Source organism: Macaca thibetana, chromosome 17 (assembly GCF_024542745.1).
Source record: "Macaca thibetana thibetana isolate TM-01 chromosome 17, ASM2454274v1, whole genome shotgun sequence".
In the NCBI taxonomy this organism is placed as follows: Eukaryota; Metazoa; Chordata; class Mammalia; order Primates; family Cercopithecidae; genus Macaca; species Macaca thibetana.
In genome coordinates, this window is record NC_065594.1 from 9268650 (window position 1) to 9293949 (window position 25300).

The 25300-nt window shown below is 49.7% G+C and overlaps 2 protein-coding genes across 2 annotated transcripts in view; one reads left to right on the forward strand and one right to left on the reverse strand.

The window, feature by feature from the left end:
* Positions 1–25300, forward strand: part of ALOX5AP (arachidonate 5-lipoxygenase activating protein) — a 734005-nt gene that overhangs the window by 111415 nt on the left and 597290 nt on the right. The gene's annotated exons all lie outside the window — the stretch shown is intronic.
* KATNAL1 (katanin catalytic subunit A1 like 1) overlaps positions 12291–25300 on the reverse strand; it is a 167521-nt gene continuing 154511 nt past the window's right edge. The window contains exon 10 of the mRNA XM_050766889.1: positions 12291–22243. Within this exon, the coding sequence (XP_050622846.1) occupies positions 22200–22243 (44 nt within the window). The 3' untranslated portion in view covers positions 12291–22199. The remainder of the gene's footprint in view (positions 22244–25300) is intronic.

Sequence of the window (25300 nt, forward strand, 5' to 3'; positions counted from 1 at the left end):
GACTATCCTGATATGCATTCGTAGGCAAAGTAATAGGTCAAAATGTGCTGATCCAGAATCAGCTAAGGATCTTTCATGAAAAGACAATTTCCAGGCCTCATCACCGAAGGATTCTGCCATATTTTCCTCAAGTTGATGCAGGAGTGGGGACTAAGCTGAGCCCTTCCTTGGGATGTTCCTAGCCATAAGTAAATGGAGACGCAGTCCTAATCCCACCAGTGCCCCACTCAGATTCTTTGGCCAACCCGGGTGCCTGTCCCCCCAGCTGTCTCGGGGCTCATACCTGTGATTTCAAGAAGCCTGCCTTGGCTAGTGAGAGCCACTTTACCAGAGACTCCTGGGGGAATCCATGCCCCAGCCCCCCAAGGGATGATGACTTAAAGACAGGTAGCCCAAGTTTGAGTTCTGGGTCCATCATTGACTAGCTCTGTGACTTTGGGCAGGCTACCTAGCTTCTCTGTGCTTGAATATCTTTGTCCATGAATTTGAGCTTCAGCTCTGGATAAACTGCTTTCATGATTCCTCTTCTCTTGGGTGTCCCCTAGCCTCAGGGGCAGGTAGTGGAACGTTCTATGGTCCAGCCCACAGGAAACAAGGGCAGCAGAGCTGGCTTCCTCACTAACTAGGCGTGGGACCATGGGAAATTCATTTCTGTTCTTTGGGCCTGAGTTTCCTCACCTCTAAAATTTAGGTGATTTAGACTAATGGTCTCTCAGCTTTGCGATTTATGAAATATGAATACAATATTCTTAAACTTTTTATAAGTCATGAACTATAAGCTCAGTTCAAAGAGCTTTTCTTGCTCCTGGACCATTTGAGAATAAGCAGCATAGCCGACCTGCTGAATATTTTCATGCATATTTCCTACAAACGAAGACTTGCATCTACATAGCCACGTGCCACCACCAGCATCAGGAAATTAATGTTGATGCATTAGAACCCCGGACCCCATTCAAGCCTCATCAATTGGCCCACTCTAGATAAAGGACCCAGCTCTGAATCACTTGGCAGGCCCTGTCTCCTTGGTCTCTTTCAGACTGGAACTGTTCCTCAGTCTTGTCTTTCAAGACCTCCACACATTGAAGATGACAGGCCAGTTATTTGGTATAGTATCACTCATACTGGGTTTGTGTGACGTTTCCTTGTGATTGCATACAGGTTAGACATCTTCAGAAGAAATATCATAAATGCGATGCTGTGTTCTCATTGCATCCTATCAGGCGGCAGGAAATTTTGATTTGTCCTATTACTAATAATGTTCACTTTAATCACCTCATTAGATTGGCGTCAGTCATCTCCTCTGCAAGATCACCCATTTCCTCTTTGTTATAATCATTATTTTACAAGGAAGTATTTTTAAACTATACCAAGTTATAGTTTAAAAATAGCTTAACTACCAAATTATAGTGTCTAATATAATTGTGAGAAAATCAGTATCTGTTGTTTAAGCCACCAAGTCAGCAGTATGTTGTGATAGCAGCCCAAGGAGATGAATACATTATTTATTGATTGAAAAATGTGAGCTCCCACAAATGCCTCCAATTCTAATGCAACTGGAAATTCTAGTTTTCCCCCTTTCCCTAACAGTGAGAAGCTGGATTCCCATTAACCTTAATATATCCCGTCATTTGACCAATCTCCTTGTAGGTGGCCAATCCCCGTCCTCACCACCACGCACCCTGCACGCACCCTAGGCCTGTGGGGACACCAGCATCAGGCCCGCTTCCCTGGGGAGTTTCGTCCTCCTCTCCCTACTCCAATTCCCACCCCACCGAGGACACCCTTCACAGTGCTTGGGCTCCAATAGCCCACCCCACGCGGGCCGCCCTCTGCCTGCAAGCCCTCCTTCATTGATTTGTGTGCTCCTAAGCTCACAAAGGAACCTACAACTATAAATAGCTTGAAAACTTAAATACATTTTAACTTTACCTCCTAATACTTCCTGCTTTAAAAATCCCAGCTCCTTCCACCTCCATGGCATCAGATGTTCAGAAATTCTCCTCCTCTGAAAGGACACATGAGGATGGGCAGGAAACCTGAACAAAGGCAGGCAGTCAGTCATCTCTCCCCTGTTGCCTCAGAACTGCAGCTCTGGGGTCCAGCATCCTCCTGGAGGTCTCCATGTAGACGGTTCATGAGTGCCATGACCAACGTGGCCAAGCTGAACTTGGCCATCCTTGTCTCTGTAAGTGGCACCACCATCCACTGGATGACTCACTCCGAAAATCCGAAGTTATTCTTGATTCTCCTCTCTCCCGATAGCCCTTTCCACATGGTATATATTGACTCAACCTCCCAAACATCCTCCAAGCCTTCTCCTCTGTCCATCTCCAGGCTCCTCATGGGGCCTAAGCCATCGTCATCCTCCATCGAACACCGACAGCCACGTTCTCCCTGGCTCCTGGGTCCCACCTGCCTCCCTGGGTGACCGTGTCATGGTTCGCAGCCATGCACCCCTTCCTTCTTGCTGAAAGGACTGTCCCTCTCGGCCTCATCCACTTTGGCCTGGGCCTTGGGACTTGGGACTTGCTTTGGCTGAGGGCAGGCAGGGCTCGTGGGCCTCTGTTCCTGGTTCCAACTGTGTCAGGAGCTCCCCCTTCAGCCTGGTCCTGGGGAGAGAAGGCAGCTAGAGTACAGCAGGGCCTTTGGCTCTCCAGAAATGTGAGCAAGAACTCACATGTGCACCATGGTAGGCTTTGGCAAACCTGGGGTCGTATCTTCCCATGGCAAAGCTTATTAATAAGTCCCCTAAAATCTATTCCCCACAGCAGCCACTAGTTATTGCTCAAAAAATAAATTCTGCCATGTCGTTCCCTTGTTTTGCACCCACTGTGGCTGCTGTGACTCTCTGAGTAAAAGTCCAGCCCTGAGGGCAGCTCAGGAAACCCCAGCCCTCCACCTCCAGCCCTACCCTCTCCCCCACCCTTTACTCTCCCCTGGCACTCCCAGGTCTCAGTCTGGTCTGCCGTCCCGGCACTGGCTCTTCCTTTTGCCTGGGTTGAGCTGCTCCCACCCCACAGGACGGCTCGCCTCGTGATTTAGACCTCAGACGGAACAATGCTGCTCCAGAGAGGTGACTTGACCACCCACCCGCACTGGGGCACCACCCAGGTACCGCACCAGCCTCTAGATCATGTGCAGTGCACTTGTTCAAACCGCTGGTGATTTCACGTCTCTGTGTATTTTACTTGTTTATCGTCTCCTCCTCTCACACTGGGAGTGCAGGGAACCATCTGTCTGGGCACTCACAGGTCTCCCTGGGCACAGAGTAGAGCCTGGCATGCACCCAGCACTGAGTAGATGATATACGCATGGACAGTGTGCAGCCAGGGCATTGAAAGCAGTAATGCTTTCCCTGGGTGAGGTACAGAGATGGCCTTTGAAGGAAAGACCAGTGAGACGGAAGTCTGGAGACCAGATGGGAACAAGGAACACCAGCCTGTGCGAGGTGTGGAGGCATCGCAGGAAGACCCTCGGAGGAGCTGTCAGGAGACAAGATTCTGGTCCAGCTCTGAGATGTGACCTGAGTGCCCACTTCTCTGGGCCCCAGTTGTCCTCTCATGAAACCATGGGGTGTTTTGGAAAGGATCTCTAAAGCTCTATCTGGTTTTGTGATGCTTGAGTGTTTTACACGCAGGGCAACCATCTTCGGAGACAGACCCAAGTCAGGGTCTGGTGAGGAAGTAGCTGAAAGTCGTTCACGGTCGGTTCACTCTTTCAGCAGAGAGAACAAAAGTGCAAGCCCCTGAAGAGGTGTGGCTGAGAGGCTGGAGTCGGTCTGTTTACTCCTGGGGTACTGAGGACCCTCGTTGGTGCTGCAGGTGGAAGCGAGAGGACCTGGGGCTAAGCTCACTCACTTCCTGAGACAGGAGGATAAGCAGGGCACTCTTCTGAGCATCAATATTTTTATCTATCAAATAGATCTAACACTGCCAATTTACAGGGATTTTGCAGAGATTAAATAAGATAACATAACAAGAAGTGCTAACATGCATTGAGTGCTTAGTCTGAGCCAGGCACTGTGCTGTTATTTACATGTCTTATTTAATTCTTATGACAATCCCATAACATTGGCACTACTGTTATCTGTAGGTTTAGATGAGGAAATGGAGGCATGGAGTGCGTAGGCAACTTGTCCAAGGCCCCTCATTCAGTGACTCATAATCTGCATGACTTCTGTCACTCACCCCACCTAAGTAGTAAATGCACCTGCTTCTCCATTCACATGTGTAGCAAGTCCAGCAGCACCTGGCACAGAATAGACACTCTATAAATCATGCATTTCCATCCTCATGTCCACTAATTTCAGCAGTGCATTAGCTTGGTCCTCTGGAGAATGTTTTTGTGCCTTCTGCAAATTAATGCTGGTACCTAACTTCTTTGGAGAGTCACTTTGCCCTGAGCTCTCTCTCTCTCTCTCTCTCTCTCTCTCTGTCTCTGTCTCTGTCTCTCTCTCTCTTTCTCTTTCTGTGTGTGTATGTATGTGTGTGTATTGAACTTCTAGGGTTCTCTGCTGCCAGTCACTTCTCCCACCCCTAGGTATTGCACAAGGAGAGTGAAGCGTTTGCTTTGTGAATGCAGTTTGGAAAAGCACTGTAGATGGATAAAAGGTGCTGACCGATGTGAGTCATTCTCATAGGCTTGGCAAGGATACTTCGGAACAAAGGGAGGCCCTGGGCAGAACAATAAAAACATCTTCTGAAGCTCTCAGAAGTGCTTCTTGCTTGGGAGTCTGTGGGTTGCATTGTACAGCATGTTCCCGGAGTTCAGGAATTGGAAGGATCTGGTAACATACAACAATTCTAATTGTCTATTTTAAAAAGTAATGTTGGGAGAATCAAGGACAGGAATATAAGCAAATAACTTAGCTGAAAGATTTTATTGGTTATTTCAAAAATGCATTATCCAAAATTTTTCCTTTTTCAATTTTAAAGAAAGTTAAAACCTTTTCCCAAAAGAAAAAAAAAAAGTGTATTTTTTTTTTCATTATTTCTTTTCCCAGACCTTCACATGTAATTGATAGATTTGGGAGCTTGGAGAATTGTGGAAATCACCCAGTTGAATCCCTTCCTATTACAGTGAGAGACCTGAGGCCTGGCAATGTTAAGGTTTGGCCAAAGGCACACAGTGAGAGCAAAGGAATCCAGTCTCTAAATGTATTGCACCAGAGCCTCTCATGGTTTGAAGCATTTTAAAGACCAAATTAGCGTAAACCCCGAAAATGCATGTCTGTTTTGCAAGCTGCCCACCCTCGGTGCTTGAATTCACCCCGCCTAGGATTCTTGGAAGCGCTCACAGAGCCTGTCCATCTCTGAGGAGTGTTGAGTGTTCATGGAAGTCCTCTTTTTATTGATCAGAATGTGACTGATCTTGTGCGGCTTCTACCCGTATCGATGCCACTGTATTTGTCTGCTGCTGGAACTTAGAGAACTGGAATCTAGTGCTTCCATGAGTCCTACCCTACGTCTGGACTAAAGGCCTAGCCTGCAAGAGGCAATGGAGAGCACACCGATTTAACTCCAAGCTCAAAGATAGGTGCCTGCACACTGCCCTATTGATCATGACCTCCAGAAACAATGTCATCTGAGCTTATCCCTAAGTTTTCACTCTGGATGACATTTTCCTAAGCCCAGGGCGAGGGCGCAGGAGGATTCTCCCTGGCCTCCCTGTCCCTGCTTTTCCAGGCAGTATTGTCAGTCCCACAGCTCCTAATGGTGTTCCCAAAACAGAGCTCTGCGAAGATCTCTTCCCGCATGGCCACAAGCTACAAAGCTACCCAACCCATAAACCACAGCCAGCCAAAGGCTGACGATGCACCCAAGAGCTTCTGTGCTGCACCAAAGCTCCAGAGCTGCTCGCCAGGTCTTGACACTTTATGCTTTCGAGGCTAGATCAGAGCCCTGTTAGAGGCTCGGGCCTCACAGATCTTTTCCAGACAGCAAAGCTGACGAGCCAGAGTTGACAAACGGGTGGCAGCCAGCTGCCAGGCACACAGAGAAGCAAAACCAGGCGGAAGGGCTGGGAATCATGAGGAGGAAAGAGGTTGTCATTTAGGAGACCTTATCTTAAAGAAGTCAGTAACAGCTACCATTTATTAACTACTGGATGCCAGTCTCTGTGCTAAGCATTTTATGTAAGTTATTTCATTAAATTGCAATAAATCTGCACTAGAACCTAATAAGAAGGCTATTGCCATTCTGCTTTTCAGAGGAGAACCTGAGGCACAAGAAGGATGAATCATTAGCGAGGTCACATCATTAGTAAGTGGCTGAGATAGAAGTCAAACCTAGACTTACTCCAAATGAAGACTCTTTCCAACCACTACTCCATTGGGCTACTTCCTGTGTAGATCCCCCTGAAGCTGAGGGAGGGGGCCTCTCCCTCCTCCCACTGCCTGGCACCAACATGGTTTGGGAGCTCCAAAGTGCCTTCAGCATTCAGCCACCTCTGAATGTCAGATGCTGCTGCAGGTTGGGATTCCATTTATGGCAGCAAAATGCCAAGCCCAATGGAAGATCCAACTCATTCCTTCTCTCAACACCATTAATAATCATTGGACATCATTTACGGAGGTGACCTCCACCTTTAGAAATGCCACACCTGGGCTCGATGTGGCGGCTCACGCCTATATTCCCAGCACTTTGGGAGGCCGAGGCGGGCGGATTGCCTGAGCTCAGAAGTTTGAGAGCAGCCCGAGCAACACAGTGAAACCCGTCTCTACTAAAAAATACAAAAAGTTAGCCGGGCATGGTGGTGCGCAGCTGTATTCCCAGCTGCTCAAGAGGCTGAGGCAGGAGAATCGCTTGAATCAATCCGGGAGGTGGAGGTTGCAGTGAGCCGAGATGGCGCCACTGCACTCCAGTCTGGGTGACAGTGAGACTCTGTCTCAAATAAATAAAACAAATAAATACCACACCTGATGGTCACCACCACCTGATGTTCTGCATTGTACCTTAATTTTACAGAAGAGGAATTAGGCTCAGAGAAGCTAAAGAAGTGGCCTGGGTCCCAGCTAGCAAACAGCAAAGCCACGATTTGGACAGAAGCCTGTGTGACTCCAAACCCCACGCTCTTTTCACTGTGATGCACAGCTCATACTGAGCTGGGTGATGGGAAAGGAGCTCTCTCCGTGGACTTCCAGGACACCTTCAAAGCTCAGGTTGCTCTGTTTGCAGACGCAACTTTGCAGGGACAAGCTGTGTCTTTACTCACACTAGCTCGGCACAGGTTCTGAGCACCTTTTGTAATGGAAGTTATTTAGCATGATCTCAACAAAATGAAGATATTGAAAACCTGGATGTGAATTCTGAAATCAAGAAATTATCCCCCAGCACTTTGGGAGGCCGAGGTGGGCGGATCACAAGGTCAGGAGATCGAGACCACAGTGAAACCCCGTCTCTACTAAAAATACAAAAAATTAGCCGGGCGCGGTGGCGGGCGCCTGTAGTCCCAGCTACTCAGGAGGCTGAGGCAGGAGAATGGCGTGAACCCAGGAGGCGGAGCTTGCAGTGAGCCGAGATCGCGCCACTGCACTCCAGCCTGGGCAACAGCGTGAGACTCCGTCTCAAAAAAAAAAAAAAAAAAAGAAATTATCCCATGTTCTCCAAGACCTTGCAGCCCTTGTGGCCACGCTAGGCACATGGACCCAAACCTTGAAAGAGGCTGTTGTCAAAAGACAAGATGTTGGCCAGGCGTGGTGGCTCACACCTGTAATCCCAGCACTCTGGGAGGCTGAGGCGGGTGATCACCTGAGGTCAGGAGTTTGAGACCAACCTGACCAACATGGTGAAACCTCGTCTCTACCAAGAAATACAAAAATTAGCCGGCCAGCATGGTAGCAGGCGCCTGTAATCCCAGCTACTCGGGAGGCTGAGGCAGGAGAACGGCTTGAATCCAGGAGACGGAGGCTGTGGAGGCTTCAGTGAGCCAAGATTGTGCCACTGCACTCCAGCTTGGCGAGACAGAGCGAGACCCTGTCTCAAAAATAAAATAAAATTAAATTAAAAAGTCTAGTTGTTTACCAAACTCACCCACAAACAGGAATGCACACGCCGTGACCTCTTGTCAAATGTTGGTTATTAATAAACACTTTCCCTTTTGTGTTAGAGAAGAAATAGCTCCTTCTCAAAGAATATGAGTTTCTCTGTTACATGAAAATAGATGATCAGTTCTAAAAATTCATAACCCTGGTGGTGAGTTTAAGTTTTGAGAGTTTAATGATTATTTTTTATTTCCTTTCCTATAGTTGTTCACCTTTTCCTTGTCTTCTGAGATGATATTATATCCAACACACATTGCTAACTTTCACCTAGTATTCACAGGGTTAATAAATGGAAATGGCAGGAGTGTGGGTATAGGAAAGAAATAAGTAAAACAGAAGGGGAGGAAAATCTCAGCTTTTTAAAACTGTATTTTTACATTTATTTTTAATTGACAAATAAAAATTGTGTATATTTATCGTGTACAATGTAATGTTTTGAAATATGTGTACACTGTGGAATGACTATATCGAGCTAATTATGCATTATCTCACATACCATTTTTGCAGTGAGAAGACTTAAAACCTACTCTCTTAGCAACTTTTAAGGATATAATATCTTGTTATTAACTCTAGTTACCTTGTACAATAGCTCTCTTGAACGTATTCTTCCTACACAGCCAGCTCCTTGTGAGCACCAATCCACTCTGCGTCTGTGAAAAGCTGGCTGCCGGCTCCTTCGCGAGGGCTCCCGCTTGCCGTGTGTGGCGCTATCGGCGGCGGCCAGCAGGGGGCGGCTTCTCCCTGTTTAAGAGAGAGCCTCGCCCGGGCCGCTGTGTGCTGGGATGAAGCGCGTCTGAACAGGGACCCGCCCCCAGAACTGGCAAGGAAGCTCCTCTCAGCCTTTGCCTCTGCAGAAAGGGCCAGGAAGGGCTGGTGGAGAAACCACCGCCTCCCACGTCCTCGGTGCACATGCGTTTATTCATTATTCAGTACTTGGGGGGCACTCGCTGAGGTTTGCACGTGGGACCGGGGTGAGGACGGCAGAAATGAGTGGACCCGTCCCTGCTCTTAAGGGGCTCAGTGTTGGGTGGGAGGGCAGAGGTCCAGGCCATAGCGACGGGGACCCGGAGGCAGGACCGAGAGCCCGGAGAGTTGGTGGCACTGCCGTTCCCGCACCGGGTGGGCTGTGCTGGGGGAAGGTTCCAGGGGTGCACTCCTCCTAGGTCCCCTGGAGGGACTCCACCCACCCTCTTTCCCCAGAGCCAGCGCGCTGGGGTTCTTGGTTTAGCTCTCTTCTCTCCTGTCCTGGAGGACCAGCCATTTGGCGCGCTGTCCACCGGGAGGATGTTTTCCATGATTCCACTTCTTCCCTTCCTTGGCCACCTAAGGCAGGACGGCTTATGCGTGACTGTCCACCGGGGCAGACCACAGCGCTGCGGGCAGGCGGTTTTGCTGTTGGGCCTTCCCATGCACGTGTCCTTCGTGACCCTGAGGGCCCAGCCTCTGCTGGCTGCCTGAGCCGAGGGTTTTCCTTCTTTTCATTGTATCACTTTATCGGCCCTTGCCAGGAGGGAGCCCATGGGTCCTGGTAGAGGTGCAGCTCCCTGTGGTTCTGGGGCTGCCCCTCCTTCTGAGGGAGAAGACAGGGCTCAGTGAGGGCTGCCTGTGCTGCCGGCCTGGGACGCCCCTGCCGCAGGGCCACACGGGCATGTCCCTTTGAGAGCCCTGGCCTAGAAGCTCCCTTTCACTCCGCCCTGTTGATAAGACCCAGGACTAAAAGCAAGCAACCGCTGGAAACACGCCTGCTGGAAACATGCCTCCAGTGCCAACCCAGGAGGCGCTGGCCCTGTCCTGATGCCCCCTCCAGCCACCAGGCCAGGGCTGGGAGCCCCCTAGTGGAGTCTGTGTCCGGCAGGTGTCTCTGGACAGCTGGGGTTCTTGTAACCAAAGAGGTTGGTTCATTTACCTCCTTAGATCACCCAGGCACAAGTGATGTGTTTTGTGGCCTCGGATCGTTCTGTGCTGTCTCTGATGGGTTATTTATTCAATGTTCTAGGTTGACTTGTCCTCTTTTAAAAAAATAAAACAAAATAAAAGGAAGAGTAGGAGAAAATAGGAAATTCCAGGGTTGCTATGAAGCCAGAAATCTAAAAATAGCTTCGGTAAAGACTCAATTGTGGCTTCTCTTTATTTTGAAAGAGCAACAGCTAATGACCAAAACAGGCTAGCTTTGTCCTGCCTGGTGACAGGCCACTGGACAGTGACTGCGCCATAACCAGGGACACACGGCCTCCCGAAGGACAGCACTCCTGCCCGACAGGGCAGCTCGTTCAGTGAGTGACTCCTTCCGTCAGCAGGGGCAAGGGGCAGGGGCCCTAGGACCTGCCAGCTCTGTGGCTTCCAGGGTTCATCTGGGGGCCTCAGCTTCATCCATGTGAGCAGAGACGAGCAACAGGGGAAAGGTCACCCACAGAGGATTTAAAGCAGTGGCCATAAAGACGTCCACTGATCCCCAGGAAGCCAGGCACTGCGCCCTCTGCCACCATCTTCAGATGTCATAATAGTGGGGAATAGTCTGTGGCCCTTCTGGCTGCCATGCACCGTGCTAATGACTTTGTTTTTAATCACTTTATTGAATTGTCACAACTCTGTAAGACACCCCACTTTACAGTCAAGAAGACAGAGGCTTTAAGAGGTGAAGTAACTTTCAGAGCTTTGCAAAGCTAGCAAGTTGCAGAACCTGGCTCTAAACCCAGATTTAACTGTTATCCAAACCCCCGCTCTAGCCAAACCCCTGCCCTCGCCTTAACTGCTATGCTGTGCTGCTTTGGCTGTAAAACCATGATGCGGTGAAAACAAATATGAGCCCGACAGAGCAGAAAGAATGTCCTAATGTAGAGGGTTACGAAGCCTTAGAGCAGCTCCTGAGAAAGGCACAAAGCCACCTCTTATGAGCTTATTCAGTCCTCTGCAAAAAGAAAGGTCCTGGGCAGCGTGTTCCCTGCCAGCAACTCCACTTCCTAACAGATGTTTAATTGAGCACCTACTATATGCCAGGAACAGCAGGGAATAAGACCAAGCCCTCACTCTGATGAATTTGAACCCTAGGAGGAGAGAAGCAGCAAGTCGACTACACGCAAGTGAGTGACTAAAGGAGGAAGATAAATCCATTGGGTGAGAAATGCAGTCAAAACAGGGCAACGTGGAAAAAGCTGACCTGGGGAGGCAGCGCTGGTGTGGGTGGTGCCTGGCAGGTGACCAGCCTGGGGAAGTCGTGTGGAGCTAAATCTGCATTGATGTTGAATGCCCCTCAGCAAGGAGAGCTCTCCAACCATCGGGGCAGCTCCTGCCAGCCAAGGGCCCAGCTTCAGTCTCAGGTGGGATCAGGCTGGAAGCTGGTGAGGAATGTGACCCAATGTGTGTTTTCAGGAGGTCACGCTGGCTGCTGGCTGTAGAATGGGCCACAGAGGGGCAGCGAGGCAACCAAACCCATGGGCCACTGGACATCAGTGATCCAGGCAAGAGGGGATGTGGCCTGCCCCCAGGGGCAGTGTGAGAGAAAATGCCCTCCACGGCTCAAGCCCCCATAGACAGAGATTTCAACTCCACTCCCGGGACAACCTTGGGAAAGGGCCGCTTCCAGCCCAAGGGGGAGACAGACGCCCCGCACGGCTGACTCTCACCTGGGTTCTCAGGTCCTCACTCTCCTCCCTCCCACTCCCATGGTGGCTCTAACCTGGGGGATGGGGCAGTGGGGGACTGTGCTGGAGCCCCAGGGTGGCTGGGGTGACTGAGGGTGTCATCTGCCTGAGCTGGCCCCAGCCTGCTCTCCACCTGGCCTCAGCCATCCTGCTGGTGCATGGCCTTCTTCTGCCTAACATCTGCGTCAGCGGGAACAAGAAGACAACATATGTAAGAATGATCTTGGAAGAGAAGCCAGCCCATACCTGCCAACTGATTCTGGTTGTAGGGAACGAAGGATGAAGGGGTGATGGATGCCTGTGAGGTTTGGGGCCTAAATAAGCAGATGCCTGGATGGCCATTTACTGAGACAAGGAAGATGGGCAGACACCGGTTTGTGGGAAGTCCAAGAGTTCTTTCCATCCAGGGCTGACCTCCAAGTGCAGATGCTAGTGGGCAGCTGGAGGAAGCACTCCAGGCAGGTACCCAGGCCTCCTGCTGTCCACCCCAGAGGCCAGCGACCTTCCTTCCTTCCCTGTCCCCTTCTCCATTCCCACCCTGAGCCCCGTCCCCACCGTCAACTCACCGTCTCTCCCCCTGTGACATGAGTTACACGAGGACTGGAGGCAGCTTTGAAACTGTTTCATGAACTTAATTTAAAAGTAATTAATTTTTTAAAAAGCCACTGGCTCAGTCATAGAGAGACCCACTGGATTCGGGAGAGGGTGAGCCTGGCGCCAGCCAGCTGTGTGGCAAGGCATCTTCTCCCTGGCGCTCCCATCTGGTGCCTCCAGCCTTAACGAAGTGGCAGTGATGCCAGATGACGTTAATTCATACACTTACAGTGGATCAGGCCCTCCACTCCATGCATGTTATCTTATCCTCCCAGCGACCCTGGGGGTAAGTAAATACTGTTATCCCCATTTTTCAGATGAGATAACTGAGGCTTGGAGGTTTTCATGAAAAACTCACCTGAGCGCTCACAGATAACAGGTGATAGAGATGAGACTAAAATCCATGTCTGTTGACTCTGGTGCCCTGTGCTCCAACCTCACGATCCACAGCAAGCCTGTCCTCTCCACTCCGATCTGGGCACCCCAGGCCTACAGAGCAGCCACACACAGGGCAGTGGCTGATGTCTGCTCCCAAGTCTGCCCATCTCAGCTGAGGAAACTCCACCACTGCCACCAGCACACAGAGAAGCCAGAGCCCCGTCCACAAGCATGGCTGGGTGTCCTCGCCGGCTGCTCCTGGCCTTTTCTCTCATCTCAGCTCATCCATGGTTCCTGGAGATGGCGAGAAGCTGGCAAGGCAGGGACAGAGCCCAAGAGTGCCTTGGGTGCTGTCTCAGACACCTTTCCTCCACACATTCCGGTCCCAGAGCCCAAGTGGGACACAACGTGAGGACTGTGGGTGGGGAGGGGAAGCAGAGACCCTGGCTGGAATCCACGATCTGGCTCTGGCTCTGCCAGCTGATGACCTCAGGCAGAGCACGTGCTCTCTGTGAGTCTCAGGCTTCCCCATCTGTATAATGGGAGCATCTGTCTTGACAGCATTATTGTAAGATTAGTGATGAATGTTTGCACCATGACAGGCAGATCACAGGCCCTCAAATGGAGGCTGTGGTTGGAAGAGTGGATTCTGGATTTGGACTTGGATCCTGATTCCAGGAGTCTCCTGCACTCTTTAAACTTGGTTTGCTCAAATGTGGAATGAGCATAACAACAGCACCTACCTCACGGGGTTGGTGTGAGGCTGAAATAAAATGCTGCATGGTGACAGCTTAGCATGGAGCTGAGCAATAAGCTTCAGCTGTTATAATAATTATTTTTTAAAAAGTACTGAAGGTCCTAGAAGCAGCGACATCCCAATAGCAGTAAACACACTAACACACATGTTTTGTTTTCTAAATACCATTCCCCACTAAATAATGTCAGGGCTCTTTAGAGAAATGGCCAATTCCAGGCTAGGGACAAGAAAACTAATGGCTGGGCATAGAGCATTCTGCTGTTCCAGGGAGTAGAGAAGTGCTCAGATGGAGGGAGACTCATCAGAAGTTCATCAGAACCAGCTAGAGGGGCTGCTGCTGACCAAACTCAAGACAATACGACCACTAAAACCAGTAATGATGGTTAATAGATGATACCACATTTAACTTTACAAACATCCACAAATCAGCCTGGCCAACGTGGTGAAACCCCGTCTCTACTAAAAATACAAAAATTAGCTGGGCCTGGTGGCAGGTGCCTGTAATCCCAGCTACTCAGGAGGCTGAGGCAGGAGAATTGCTTGAACCTGGGAGGCAGAGGTTGCAGTGAGCCGAGATCGCACCACTGCACTCCAGCCTGGGCGACAGAGCAAGACTTCATCTCACAAATAAAACAAAATAAAATAAAATAAAATAAAATAATAAATCCACAAATCTACAGTGGTGCCCAAAACAAAGCAAAGAGATTGAATTTTGCAGCCACCAACATCATAAATGACTCAGACAGGATCATCAGATGCAAAAAGCATTGCTGAAGGGTGCTGGGGAGCAGGAGATTCATGTCACCTTAAAGGAACACTCCACACATTTCTCATCCATTACAAATGCAAAAGATGTCATTCCCATGGAAGATTGAGCTGCCATTACTTGCTATCAAAGTTAGCATTACCGATAACGGGGTGAGGCATCACTGTGAACCTCCTGGGATATTTCTGAGGAGAGAGGAGGAAGGGTAGAAAGAGCGGAGAGGGAGAGGGAGAACAAATGTGGCAAAATGTTAATTCATGAATCCAGACAATGGATATATTCATTGTGCCATTCTTTCACCTTTTCTGTAGGCTTAGAGTTTTTCAAAATGAAGTCTGTGTGAATGTGGGGGGAGCACTGGACGGAGGTGAGACTTGGGGTCCGTTGGCCTGGGCTCACCCTGACCTCTGTCCCAAGCACAACCAGCTTGAATCTTGGTGCTCTAGGAGTGACTTGAGAACTTCAGGGTCAGGAGAGGCCAAGTGTGGCATCTTCCTACTGGAGGAAATCTGCGACATTCCCAAACACAGTTTCCTAGAAGCAGGGGAGCTCACAGGACTGCAGGACAGTGGCAGGCGAGGGCGGAAGTGCATGGGCTGAGCAGATGAGCCCGCGGCTAATGGCCCACACTCCCGCAGGTCTGCTCATGTTATTCAAAGGAGCATGGGCTCTAGATCCTTGAGGAATCACCACACTGTCTTCCACAATGGTTGAACAAATTTACACTCCCACCAACAGTGTAAAAGCGTTCCTATTTCTCCAGAGCCTTGCCAGCATCCATTGTTTCCTGACTTTTTAATAATTGCCATTCAGACTGGAGCGAGATGGTATCTCATTGTGGTTTTGATTTGCATTTCTCTAATGACCAGTGATGATGAGCTTTTTTTCCATAGATTTATTGGCTGCATAAATGTCTTCTTTTGAGAAGTGCCTGTTCATAGCCTTTGCCCACTTTTTGATGAGATTGTTTGTTTTTTTCTTGTAAATGTGTTTAAGTTCCTTGTAGATTCTGGATACCAGACCTTTGTCAGATGGGTAGATTACACAAATTTTCTCCCATTCTGTAGGTTGCCTGTTCACTCTGATGGCAAGCCCATTACTGGGTATATACCCAAAGGATTATAAATCACTGTACTATAAAGACACACGCACATGTATGTTTATTGCAGCACTATTTACAATAGCAAAGACTTGGAACCCACCCAAATGCCCATCAATGATAGACTGGATAAAGAAAATGTGGCACATATGGAATAGTATGCAACCATAAAAAAGGATGAGATAATGTCCTTTGCAGGGACATGGATGAAGCTGGAAGTCATCATTCTCAGCAAACTAGCACAGGAAGAGAAAACCAAACACGGCATGTTCTCACTCAGAAGTGGGAGTTGAACAATGAGAACACATGGACACAGGGAGGTGAACATCACACACTGGGGCCTGTCAGGGGTTGGGGGGCAAGGGGAGGGAGAGCATTAGGACAAATACCTAATGCATGCAGGACTTAAAACCTAGATGATGAGTTGACAGGTGCAGCAAACCACCATGGCACATGTATACCTATGTAACAAACCTGCACGTTCTGCACATGTATCCCAGAATTTAAAAGAAAAGAAAAAATAAATAAATACAATGTACAATACACTGTTGCTAACTATTAAAAAAAGTGGGGGCACACGGGCACTCTCTCTTCTCTTTCTTCCTCTCAGAGAACCTCTTCCACCCTCTGAGGTGGTGAACGGTCTTGGTCCGTCGCTCAATTCCACTGCTTCTGCCAAATCTTGTCAGTGCTACTTGATGTCCGGCCACTCTCCCTCTCAACTCTGGCCCTTGGGTTTCATGTCATGCCTGGATCCTCATCCTCCTCTAGACTGAAGCTTCTTGGTCTCCTTCGTTAACTATTCTCACTCAGTGTGCTCCCCGAATCTTTTTTATTGCCACACAGTAAGTGCACATATTTATGGGGTACGTGTGCTGTTCTGATGCATGCCTAGACTGTGTGACGATCGTGTCGGGGTGTTTAGGATATCTGTCGCCTCCAGTGTTTATCTCCAAACCTTGACATCTCTGAGGACCCAGCCTGGGGGTGCCTTCCTCTTCCTCCACACACTCTCCTCAGGCAGTTTCATCGCTAGGCAGCCTACTGTGTGCTGCCGACACCCAAGTCTGTGTCTTGGTCCCCTGGGTTTCCCAGTGCACAGGCCTATGTCCTGAGCTCTCTGTTGGACACATCCATTTACCTGGGCACCCTCCAGTCACCCTCATCACAGCAGACCCCATATGCACAGGCAAGCCACCCACCCCAATACCGGAACCTGCTCTTCCTCTCTCTTCCTTCTCCAGGCCAATGGCTACGCTGTCCAGCTGGTCACCTAAACTCCAGGCCTCACCCTGACTCCTGCACTTCACCTGCTCACCAGATCCCATCAACCACAGAAGCCCTGTGGACCCCACCTCCTCCCACAGCTGCATCCTCCTCCCACACCTCCTTCCACATCACCTCCTTAGCACAGGCTGTTACTTGCTTCCACACGGATTACAGTAACAATTTGCTATCTGGTCTCCAAGCTCTCCGTCTTGCTTTCTCCAAAACAGCCTCCACGCTGCCCACATGATGACCTGAGAATACAAATCTGATCATGCCACAAGGTCCCTCACCACTCAGCCTCAGGTCCTGAAATGTCCTCGTTCCTCCTTCATAATGAACAATGTGCAGACCCCCACTTCCCTTCTCCTGTCAGAGCTCATGACCACCTGTAGGCTTCCTAGCCTGCTACCCACCCTGCAGACGCGGCACCCACGCCCTGCCCTGAACACTCAGCAGAACACCCTCTTCTGTGCGCCCATAAGCAACTTGCATGTCACTCTGGTCTCCTTCGCCTCACTGGGTTCTAAGAATCGACTTCTGCACCTGTGTTTCCCGCTGGGCTCTGAAGCTGGGATACCATCGTATTCACCGTGTTATCTCCAGTGCTTATCATTGCACCTGCCTTAGTCAATATTTGATTGTCTCAAGAAATTGATCTGAAAAAAATCTTGGAGTCATAAAGCATTGAGAACTGAAAGGAAATCCACAGAACAGCCAGTCAGATCCCCTCATTTTCACCTGAAGAGACTGAGAACCAGAGAGGGAAGCTGTTTTGCCCGAGTAAGATGCTGTGCACCTTGTCATTGCTAGACCGAGATGGCCTTTTCCTTTGGTCTGCATAGTCAGGTGTGTAGATAAATTACCAAACATGTGTGGGGGGAAGGGAAAGGAGGGGTCAGTGTGTCCCAAATACCTGACGGTTCTGGAGACACTTGGATTTATGAATAAGAGCACAGTTACAGTGGAATGTCACGTTTCCTCTTTTTATTAGCATCCCCATTTGCCCACAGTCTGATTTCTCCGACCTGGCCTGATTTCTTCCACACTCTAGCTTTTAGAGGGTGGCTCACAGGTCGGATGATTCATTTGCTCAAACATGAAATCTTCTGCCAAGCTCAGAGGACATCTCGAGGGCAGATGCTCCTTTTGATCATCGTTTTATACTTTCTCAGCCTCATCAGGGTTATTAAGCCATTTGGTATCCCAGGCAACCTGGAAGCAGCTCCCGGACAGTTTAGTCCAGAAAAGACAGTTCTGAGAGAAGAAAGAGCAGCTCTCACGAGGGGCTGCCAGGAGATCTCTACATATGATGGGAAAGGTTCAGGACGATGGTACCAGCTATGCATTTGTTTTTTCTTTTTTTTAGAGACAGGGTGTTGCTCTGTCACCCAGGCTGGAGTGCAGTGGCTCAATCATAGCTCACAGCAGCCTCAACCTCCTGGGCTCAAGCAATCCTCCTGCCTCAGTCTCCCAAGTAGCTAGGACTACAGGTGCACACTACCATGCCCAGCTAATCTTTAAAAATTTTTTATAGAGACAGGGTCTCACTATGTTGCCCAGGCTGATCTTGAACTTCCAGCCTCAAGTGATCCTCCTGCCTCAGCCTCCCAAAGCGCTGAGATTACAAGCATGAGCTACCAATACCCAGCCCCAGATCCCTTTTTTCTAACCATGAAAACAGCTGCGTGTGGTCTGAAACCCCAGCTGAGTGTTCTGCTGGGGAGTCCACGAGTTTTCCATCAGCCCAGACACAGGTTAAGCTGAAAGAAAACACACAGCCAAAGAGCCATGAGGTCCCAGTCGGTGATTTCCTGAAATATTCAGAGAATGCTCCAACCCTCAACTCTGTCCCAGAGGGCATCATCCAACCCCACCACCCTTGACAGAGAGCCACAAAAGTGCTACCAGTCCAGCCTGCTTGCGAAGCCCCATCACAGTTGCCTCTTCCTGCAGGCTTCCTTTGAAACCTGCTCTGGAATTCAGCTTCAGGATTCTTGCAAGTCCCTAGATCAGGAATATCAGATGTTGGGATTTTATAGGGCCTCCATTCAAAAACCATGGGGCCATTTCCCATGGGTGTCTTGTTCAGCACATGAAAGGAAACAGAAGAAGCTGCCAAGCATGTGTCTCCATGAGTCATTAAGCCCTTTTCTCTGCTTCTGCCGGAGGTGTGCACACACGCAGAGGGAAAAGGAAAAGGATGCTCTGAACCTCCAGGGCAAGCAGAGCCTCTTCTAAACAGACACATCCTTCGGACCAGACAGCGGCCCAGGAAGTGTGCAGTGGACGCGGCAAGGCGGCTGGAGCAGAGCTTGCGTGGGGGCGCATCCTCCGCAGGGGGCGTCCACATGTGGCCTGGCAGACTGGCTTGTACACGGACCCGGCAAGGCTTCTCAAGGGGCCTGCATTCCCCAAGCCACGTCTCTGAGGTTGGGTGTCCCTCCTGCCCCGGCTCCATCTGATGTTTTGCAGGGCCTGGAACGGCCTCCCTGGCTTACTTCTCAGGGTCTCTAAGGATGTGTGAGGTGCCCTCAGGAGCACTCCAAGCTGCCCGCTGGGACTCCTCCGGCTCCTGTGCTCCTGCTGTTGCTGCTGCTCCTGAGGCTGTGTGCTCCCGGCAGGCAGTGGCTGCTGTCCTGAGGCTACTCCAAGCGAGTGTCAGGGGCACTGGGGCCCTCCTTGGATCTGGGAAGGGCACCCCATTAGCACAGGAAGCTTGGGCCCCACTGACGCATCAAAGTCTCCAGATCCTGAGCCGATGCCAGAAGCACCTGACAGTCCTCCCCTTTCTTCTGCCTGGTTTGCTTACCTGTATCTCCACCATCACCCCCAGCCACCCGACCCCAGACTCAGCCTTAGGGTGCGTGAACCGTGGGAGAGGCAGGGACACAGGAGAAATGTGGCCAGGGAACTGATGGCCACAGACACTCTTCCTTTGGGATGCAGGCTGGGGAGAGACTGTGTTCTTCCTTTAAGGGAAGCAGCTGCCCAGAAGGAACTTCAGATCCTTTGGGCAGCTCTCCTGACAGCTAAATCCTCGGACTAGCACTAGTTCATTTTCAACTGAGACTCTGTATTAGGAAACTCTGGCTTCAACTATGAGTCACTGAAAAAATCAAAACAAAATAGCAGCGGCTTAAACAAGATGGAAGTCTGTGTCTCTCTAATATTCCCTCACAGGCTGGAGTTGGTCAGTCCGTCCCAGGCAGTTATGGAGACCACAGAGCCAGGGACCCAGGCTGCTCCCCTTCAGCAGCTCTGCTGTGTCTTCTGTTCCCGAGGTCTCCTAGGGTGTCTACGCCCTATTCCTGCAAGCAGGAAAGAGAAAGGAAACAAAAGGGCACAGCCCCTCTTCTTGAATTTCCACTTCCTGGAAGTTGTAGCCACCAGTTCTGCTTACATTCTATTGGCCACAATTCTGTCACATGGCCATGCCTAGCTGAAAGGGAGTCTGGACAATGTAGTCTTTAATCCAGGTGGACTGTGTTGTGCCCAGCAAAAAACTGAGGTAAGTTCTAAAAGGAGGGGAGAATGCATAGAAGTCTGTGCCACAGGCCTCCACCACCCCCCACGCCATGTACATGTGCATTAGTGTCCCAGACAAGGTGCAAGACCCTAAGTGGATACCCACTTTGGAGTCCCTAATTACCAGAGTGGGCCCCTCCCAGTCTATTTTGATGAAAACCCTTATCGCCTCCACACCCATCCCCAGAACCAGAGAGTGTCTCATAAACTGCAGGCTGGAGCTGCTTGTTAAAAATGCAGGCTCCTACACTCACTGGATTCACATCTCTGGGGCCAAGCCCTGAGAATCTGAAATTCATGCACACTTTCCAGGTCATACGAATACACCCAGAAATTTCATGCCCATTATTTAGTCTATCTCAGAGAAATTAGGGGAAGAACACTTCTACACTGCTAGACCTAAGGATAGTAGAACTAATAGTAATTGCTGAGCTGGAAGGAGAAGGTGTTCAGGAGATTGTTGGTTGTGACATCTGGGAGTGCCACTCACAAGTTGTCTAGCCCAGCATTGGGGAACTGCTCCAAGATTTTCAAGACAAGGTCTGCTATCTTCTGGTAATCAAATAAAAAAATCAGTGGTCATTGGAAGGGAAAGTAGCCTTCTCCACTGCAGCAGGGAAGGGAAGCGAGGAGACCACCACGAGTGAAGAGCTGACCACCCCCAAGAAAGCCAGAGAGCTGCTGGTGCCCTCTGCGAAAATGAAGACGAGGAAGAAGGAAAGACGGTGAAATGAATGTCGAGCACCAAGCCCTTCGCCAGACTGAGGTGTAGGAAGCAGAGACTCACTATCCATGTAAGTTGATTCTCAGCGGGGAGAGAACTACCATTTGGGGAAGGGAACATTTCTAGAAGCCATAACGCTTGCAGGAATGTCACCAGGGACACTAGGCATCTTGAAATGTGAGGGATCATCCACACGATGAAGAGTTTTCTCGAGTCCCTGGATATTGATGTTTACAATCATCTAAGCTTAGAAACAAACTGCATTTTACATAAAAACATGAAGCATTTTTGAACTGTTTAAATATAAACTGAAATTTTCAGAAGTGCAACTACCAAGTTTATTTCAGAACCCTCCCAAGAGCTGTTCACAATTTCAGAAATACATGTCAACAGCGGCTCCGCTCACGGCATCCGACTTGGGATTGGAAAAGTTCAGTCTGCATTTGTGGTCCCGCTCATAGCGACTTTACAGGCATGTCCAAGCTTCTGAGCCCCTTGTTAGGCTGTCTGGTTAGACATGCCTGAGCATTTATATTTTTTTAAGTGGAATATATTATTATCAATTACTTTCCCTTTAGTTTTTCTTTATATTAATGTTAGAGTAATATAAGAATTTTTTTAAAAATCTATTTCAGGAAAATAAAGCAAAGTTACAAATGACAAAAAGTATGTGTCTTACATGGGTTGCTGGGCGTCTGGGGAGAACCTCTGCCCACATGTGGCCCGAGGTTTTCCTTGGTATGAATGAGGCTGCTCATGACCCCTAGAGGCTCTGTTGCAGCCACAGCTGATCTGGTTTACGAAGGCTTGTGCCCACCCAGCTGGCTGCCTTCAGTTTACTCTGGAGGTTGTTGGCATGGACCCAGCTCTCAAAACATCCTCCCGATCAGCATCCACTGTGCAGTTTATCTCATGGTGGGTAGAGACTCAAGCGTGAACAGGTAGATCGCAGGGAATGAGCTTGGTCTATGCAGCAGCAGAAGGCCATGGATTTCAGTAGCTGCCTCAGAGAGCCTGTTTCCGACTCAGGCCTCCAGTTGTCCCCTAGGCCTCTCTCAAGAGGATTCTCGTCAATTTGACACAGTCATTTTGTTACCAGAGACATTCTGACACACTCGCTTTACTCTTGTTTTGACCCAAGGACATTTTGATATGAACAGAAACCATCAAGTTTTCAACTGTGTATGTTACCAAGTAACGAATGAAACAGACACTCACCCACACCTGGGCTTCACTGTGTCTCACATCATGCCGATCGCCTACCCTCTGGGAACTGGAATGCTTTAAGGCTCAGGAAAGGCTGCTGCACCAATTCGCAATAAAAATCTGTTTTTAGGCTGGACGTGGTGGCTCATGCCTGCAACCCCAACACTTTGGGAGGCCAAGGCAGGACGATCACTTGAGCTCAGGAGTTCAAGAGCTGCCTTACAACACAGCAAGACTCCATGTCTACAAAAAAAAAAAAAATTAGCTGGGCATGGTGGCACAAGCCTGTAGTCCCACCTACTCAGGAGGCTGACATGGGGGGATCACCTGAGCCTAGAAGGTTGAGGTTGCAGTGAGCTATGATCGTGCCACTGCACTCCAGCCTGGGCAACAGAGCAAGACCCTGTCTCAAAAAAACAATTTGTTTTTACAGTTGGTATGGGTCTTTCTGTATAGAAGAGACACTCAAAATGACCTCACCAAAGTTTCCAGAATCTCTCATTTCACACCAACACCAGAGGAAACAGGGCTAAGAAATGAAAGACGCCAGAAAGAAGTGCCCACTTGGCTGATGCCAGCTGAGCAGGAAATACATGGAAGGCTCGGCAGGGTGATGGGCAGATGGGCTGCTCTTACCGCCTGTCCCTGCCTTGCGGTGGAGAAGGTCAAGGGGCTGGGTGAGATCCTCTAGCTCAGTGGTTCTCAACCCGGGCCTCACACTGGCATCACCTAGGGAGCTTTAGAAAAGTACCGATACCTGAGTCCCACCCCAGAAATTCTGCTGTCATCGGTCTGGGGCGTAGCTGAACATGGGTCTTTTAAAAATCCCCCCGACGTGATTTCAGTGTGCAGCCCCCATCAAGAGCCTCTGCTACAGCTGCCATCACAGCCTCTCCAGCACACCTTTATTCTGGCATTTTCCATTTCTTCTTACTCCAAGGAGAAGGCTTTGGTGATTAATTGCCAAGCAAAACCGTTCATTACTCCTTAATAAGATGAATTTGTATCACCAACAACAAGTCACACTGTCTCTGCCTCCCTTCTGCTCCTGAGAAATCTCTGTGTGTCACCCCTTTCTTCTCTTCAAACTCGCTTATACAGCCATCCTGGTCATCATAAGGTTGCTGCTTTGTTTTGGGTTATTTTTAGGGGGTGGCATGGGGAGGGGGTCATTGGAGAGGCGGCTAATGGCCAATACATCAAATTTAAGCCAAGCAGATGTTGCAGAAGTGGGAGGTTTGAGGCACTTGAGGAAGTCTTTCCAGGGCCTGGCTCTGGATAGGACTCCCCTAGAGGGCCCTGGGGAGCCTTGGGCTGGCGCTTGTGTTTGCAAAGTCCAGGGAAGAAACCACCTCTCATGCCTTTCCCTTAGGGGTTGTGTGACATCCATCCAGCTGTAAGTCAAAGTTATTTCCCCTTTGTTTTATGCTCCATCTTGATTTTAAACTATTACTACATCTGTTAGAGAGTACACTGTGCCTCCCAAAATGGATATGTTGAAGTCCTAATCCCCGCTACCTCTGAATGTGACCTTCTTTGGAAATAGGGTCATTGCAGATATAATGAGTTAAATTAAAATATGGTCATACTGGAGTAGGGTGGGCTTTTACTCCAGCGTAACTTGTGTCCTGATAAGAAGATGGCCTTGTGAAGACACACACACAAAAATGCCTTGTGAAGATGGAGGGTTGGGGTTGCCCAGCCTCGAGCCAAGAAACCCCAGGGATTGCCAGAAACTCTAGCAGCCAAGAGAGGGGCAGCAAACAGATTCTTCCCCAGAGCCCTCAAAGAGCACAGCCCTGCAAATCCCTTGATTTGGGACTTTCAGCCCCAGAACTGTGAGATAATAAATTTCTGTTGTTTTAAGCCACCCAGTTATAGTTTGGGTATGTTGTTACAGGAAATACAACACCCAGTTATAACGCCCACTTTTGTTTGTTTAAAAAAGGCAGGAAATTGTGGTAGTTGAGAGCACAAGCTTTGGAGACCAGCAGAGCTGGGCTGCACTCCCTCCTCGGCACTGACTGGCTCTGTGGCCTGGGGAAATAATTTGACACTTCTGAGCCTCAGTTTTGTCACCTGTGGAATGGGGATAATAGAATCCTACATAGTAGAGCTGCTATGAGACTTGACATAGATGATGTCTGAGAAGGACTCACCCAGGGCCTGGTACTCAGAGCCCTGAAAAGCATGGGGCAAAGATGGGGCTTTGGGCTGGGGATCAGGAACATTAAGTCCACCTGTGCAGAAGCACTTGACTTAGGCCCAGGCCCCAGGTGGCGGGTGTCCATCTGGACAGTGGAAGGCAGAAGTCAGGCCAAGTTCCTGCCTTCCTGAGATGCTGCCAGGGTGAAGGAGACGATGTGTGCAAGTCCTTGGAGTGAGCTGCCACGTTAGCACCAAATCACCAGCATGATCACTCCTTCCATTCGTCACCGACGATTTTATAGTCTCAACAAGACAGTTTTCAGTGCGAGGCGGAGAGCCGCGTGCTGGGCCTCAGTTCACACCCCAGGCATCTGGCTGTCACGCAGCCACAGCAAACCCATTCACTTGGGTCTTACTGCTTAATTATTGCAAACTGGCACGGCTTCGGGTACCTTGAGAGCCCTTGGACACACACCATACGTTCTGGGCAGGAAGCTCTCCTGGCGTGAGGATGCTGCTTGTCACTCCAGCAGCTCCCCTCTGTTAAGTGGTGGATCCTCTCCAAATGCGCAGCCCCAAACGCACAGGAAGCAAAAGCCTGGCACTCAGAGCTGCCAGTGCCTTGCTCACGCAGGACCACTTGTCAGCCAGGCTGTCCAGCATTTGTCACCAGTGGTGATTCTCAGCCTGGCAATGGGAAGAGGCAGGTGGGTGGTGAGCCAGGGAGCCAGTCTCATGTTTCACATTCTGGGAAGCCAGATTTGTACAAAATAGATCGAATCCAACAGTCCTCCATCCCTTAGGTCCCAGTGAAGAGCTACGTCCTGTGCCCATCCAGGTTGGCTCTTGGTATAGAGCTAAGGAGAGGCTCTATACCTCAATCAACCAACCTATATTTATTGAGCATCTACTATGTGCCAGGGGCTGTGCTCAGCCCTGATGACACATAAATGGGGAAGAACAGGGGGACCTCAGGAAGCACTGCATGCTCAGGCAGGGAAAGCAAGATCAGGATCTGGGATGACGAGTCGGCCACCGAGTAGGTCAGGCGGGGATGAGCATCCCTGAGCCTCATATGCCTGAGGAGAAGCCTCTGACAGAGCATCCTGCAGCAGGGCATGGGAGGGGCCGCTCCAGTCTATTAATGATACT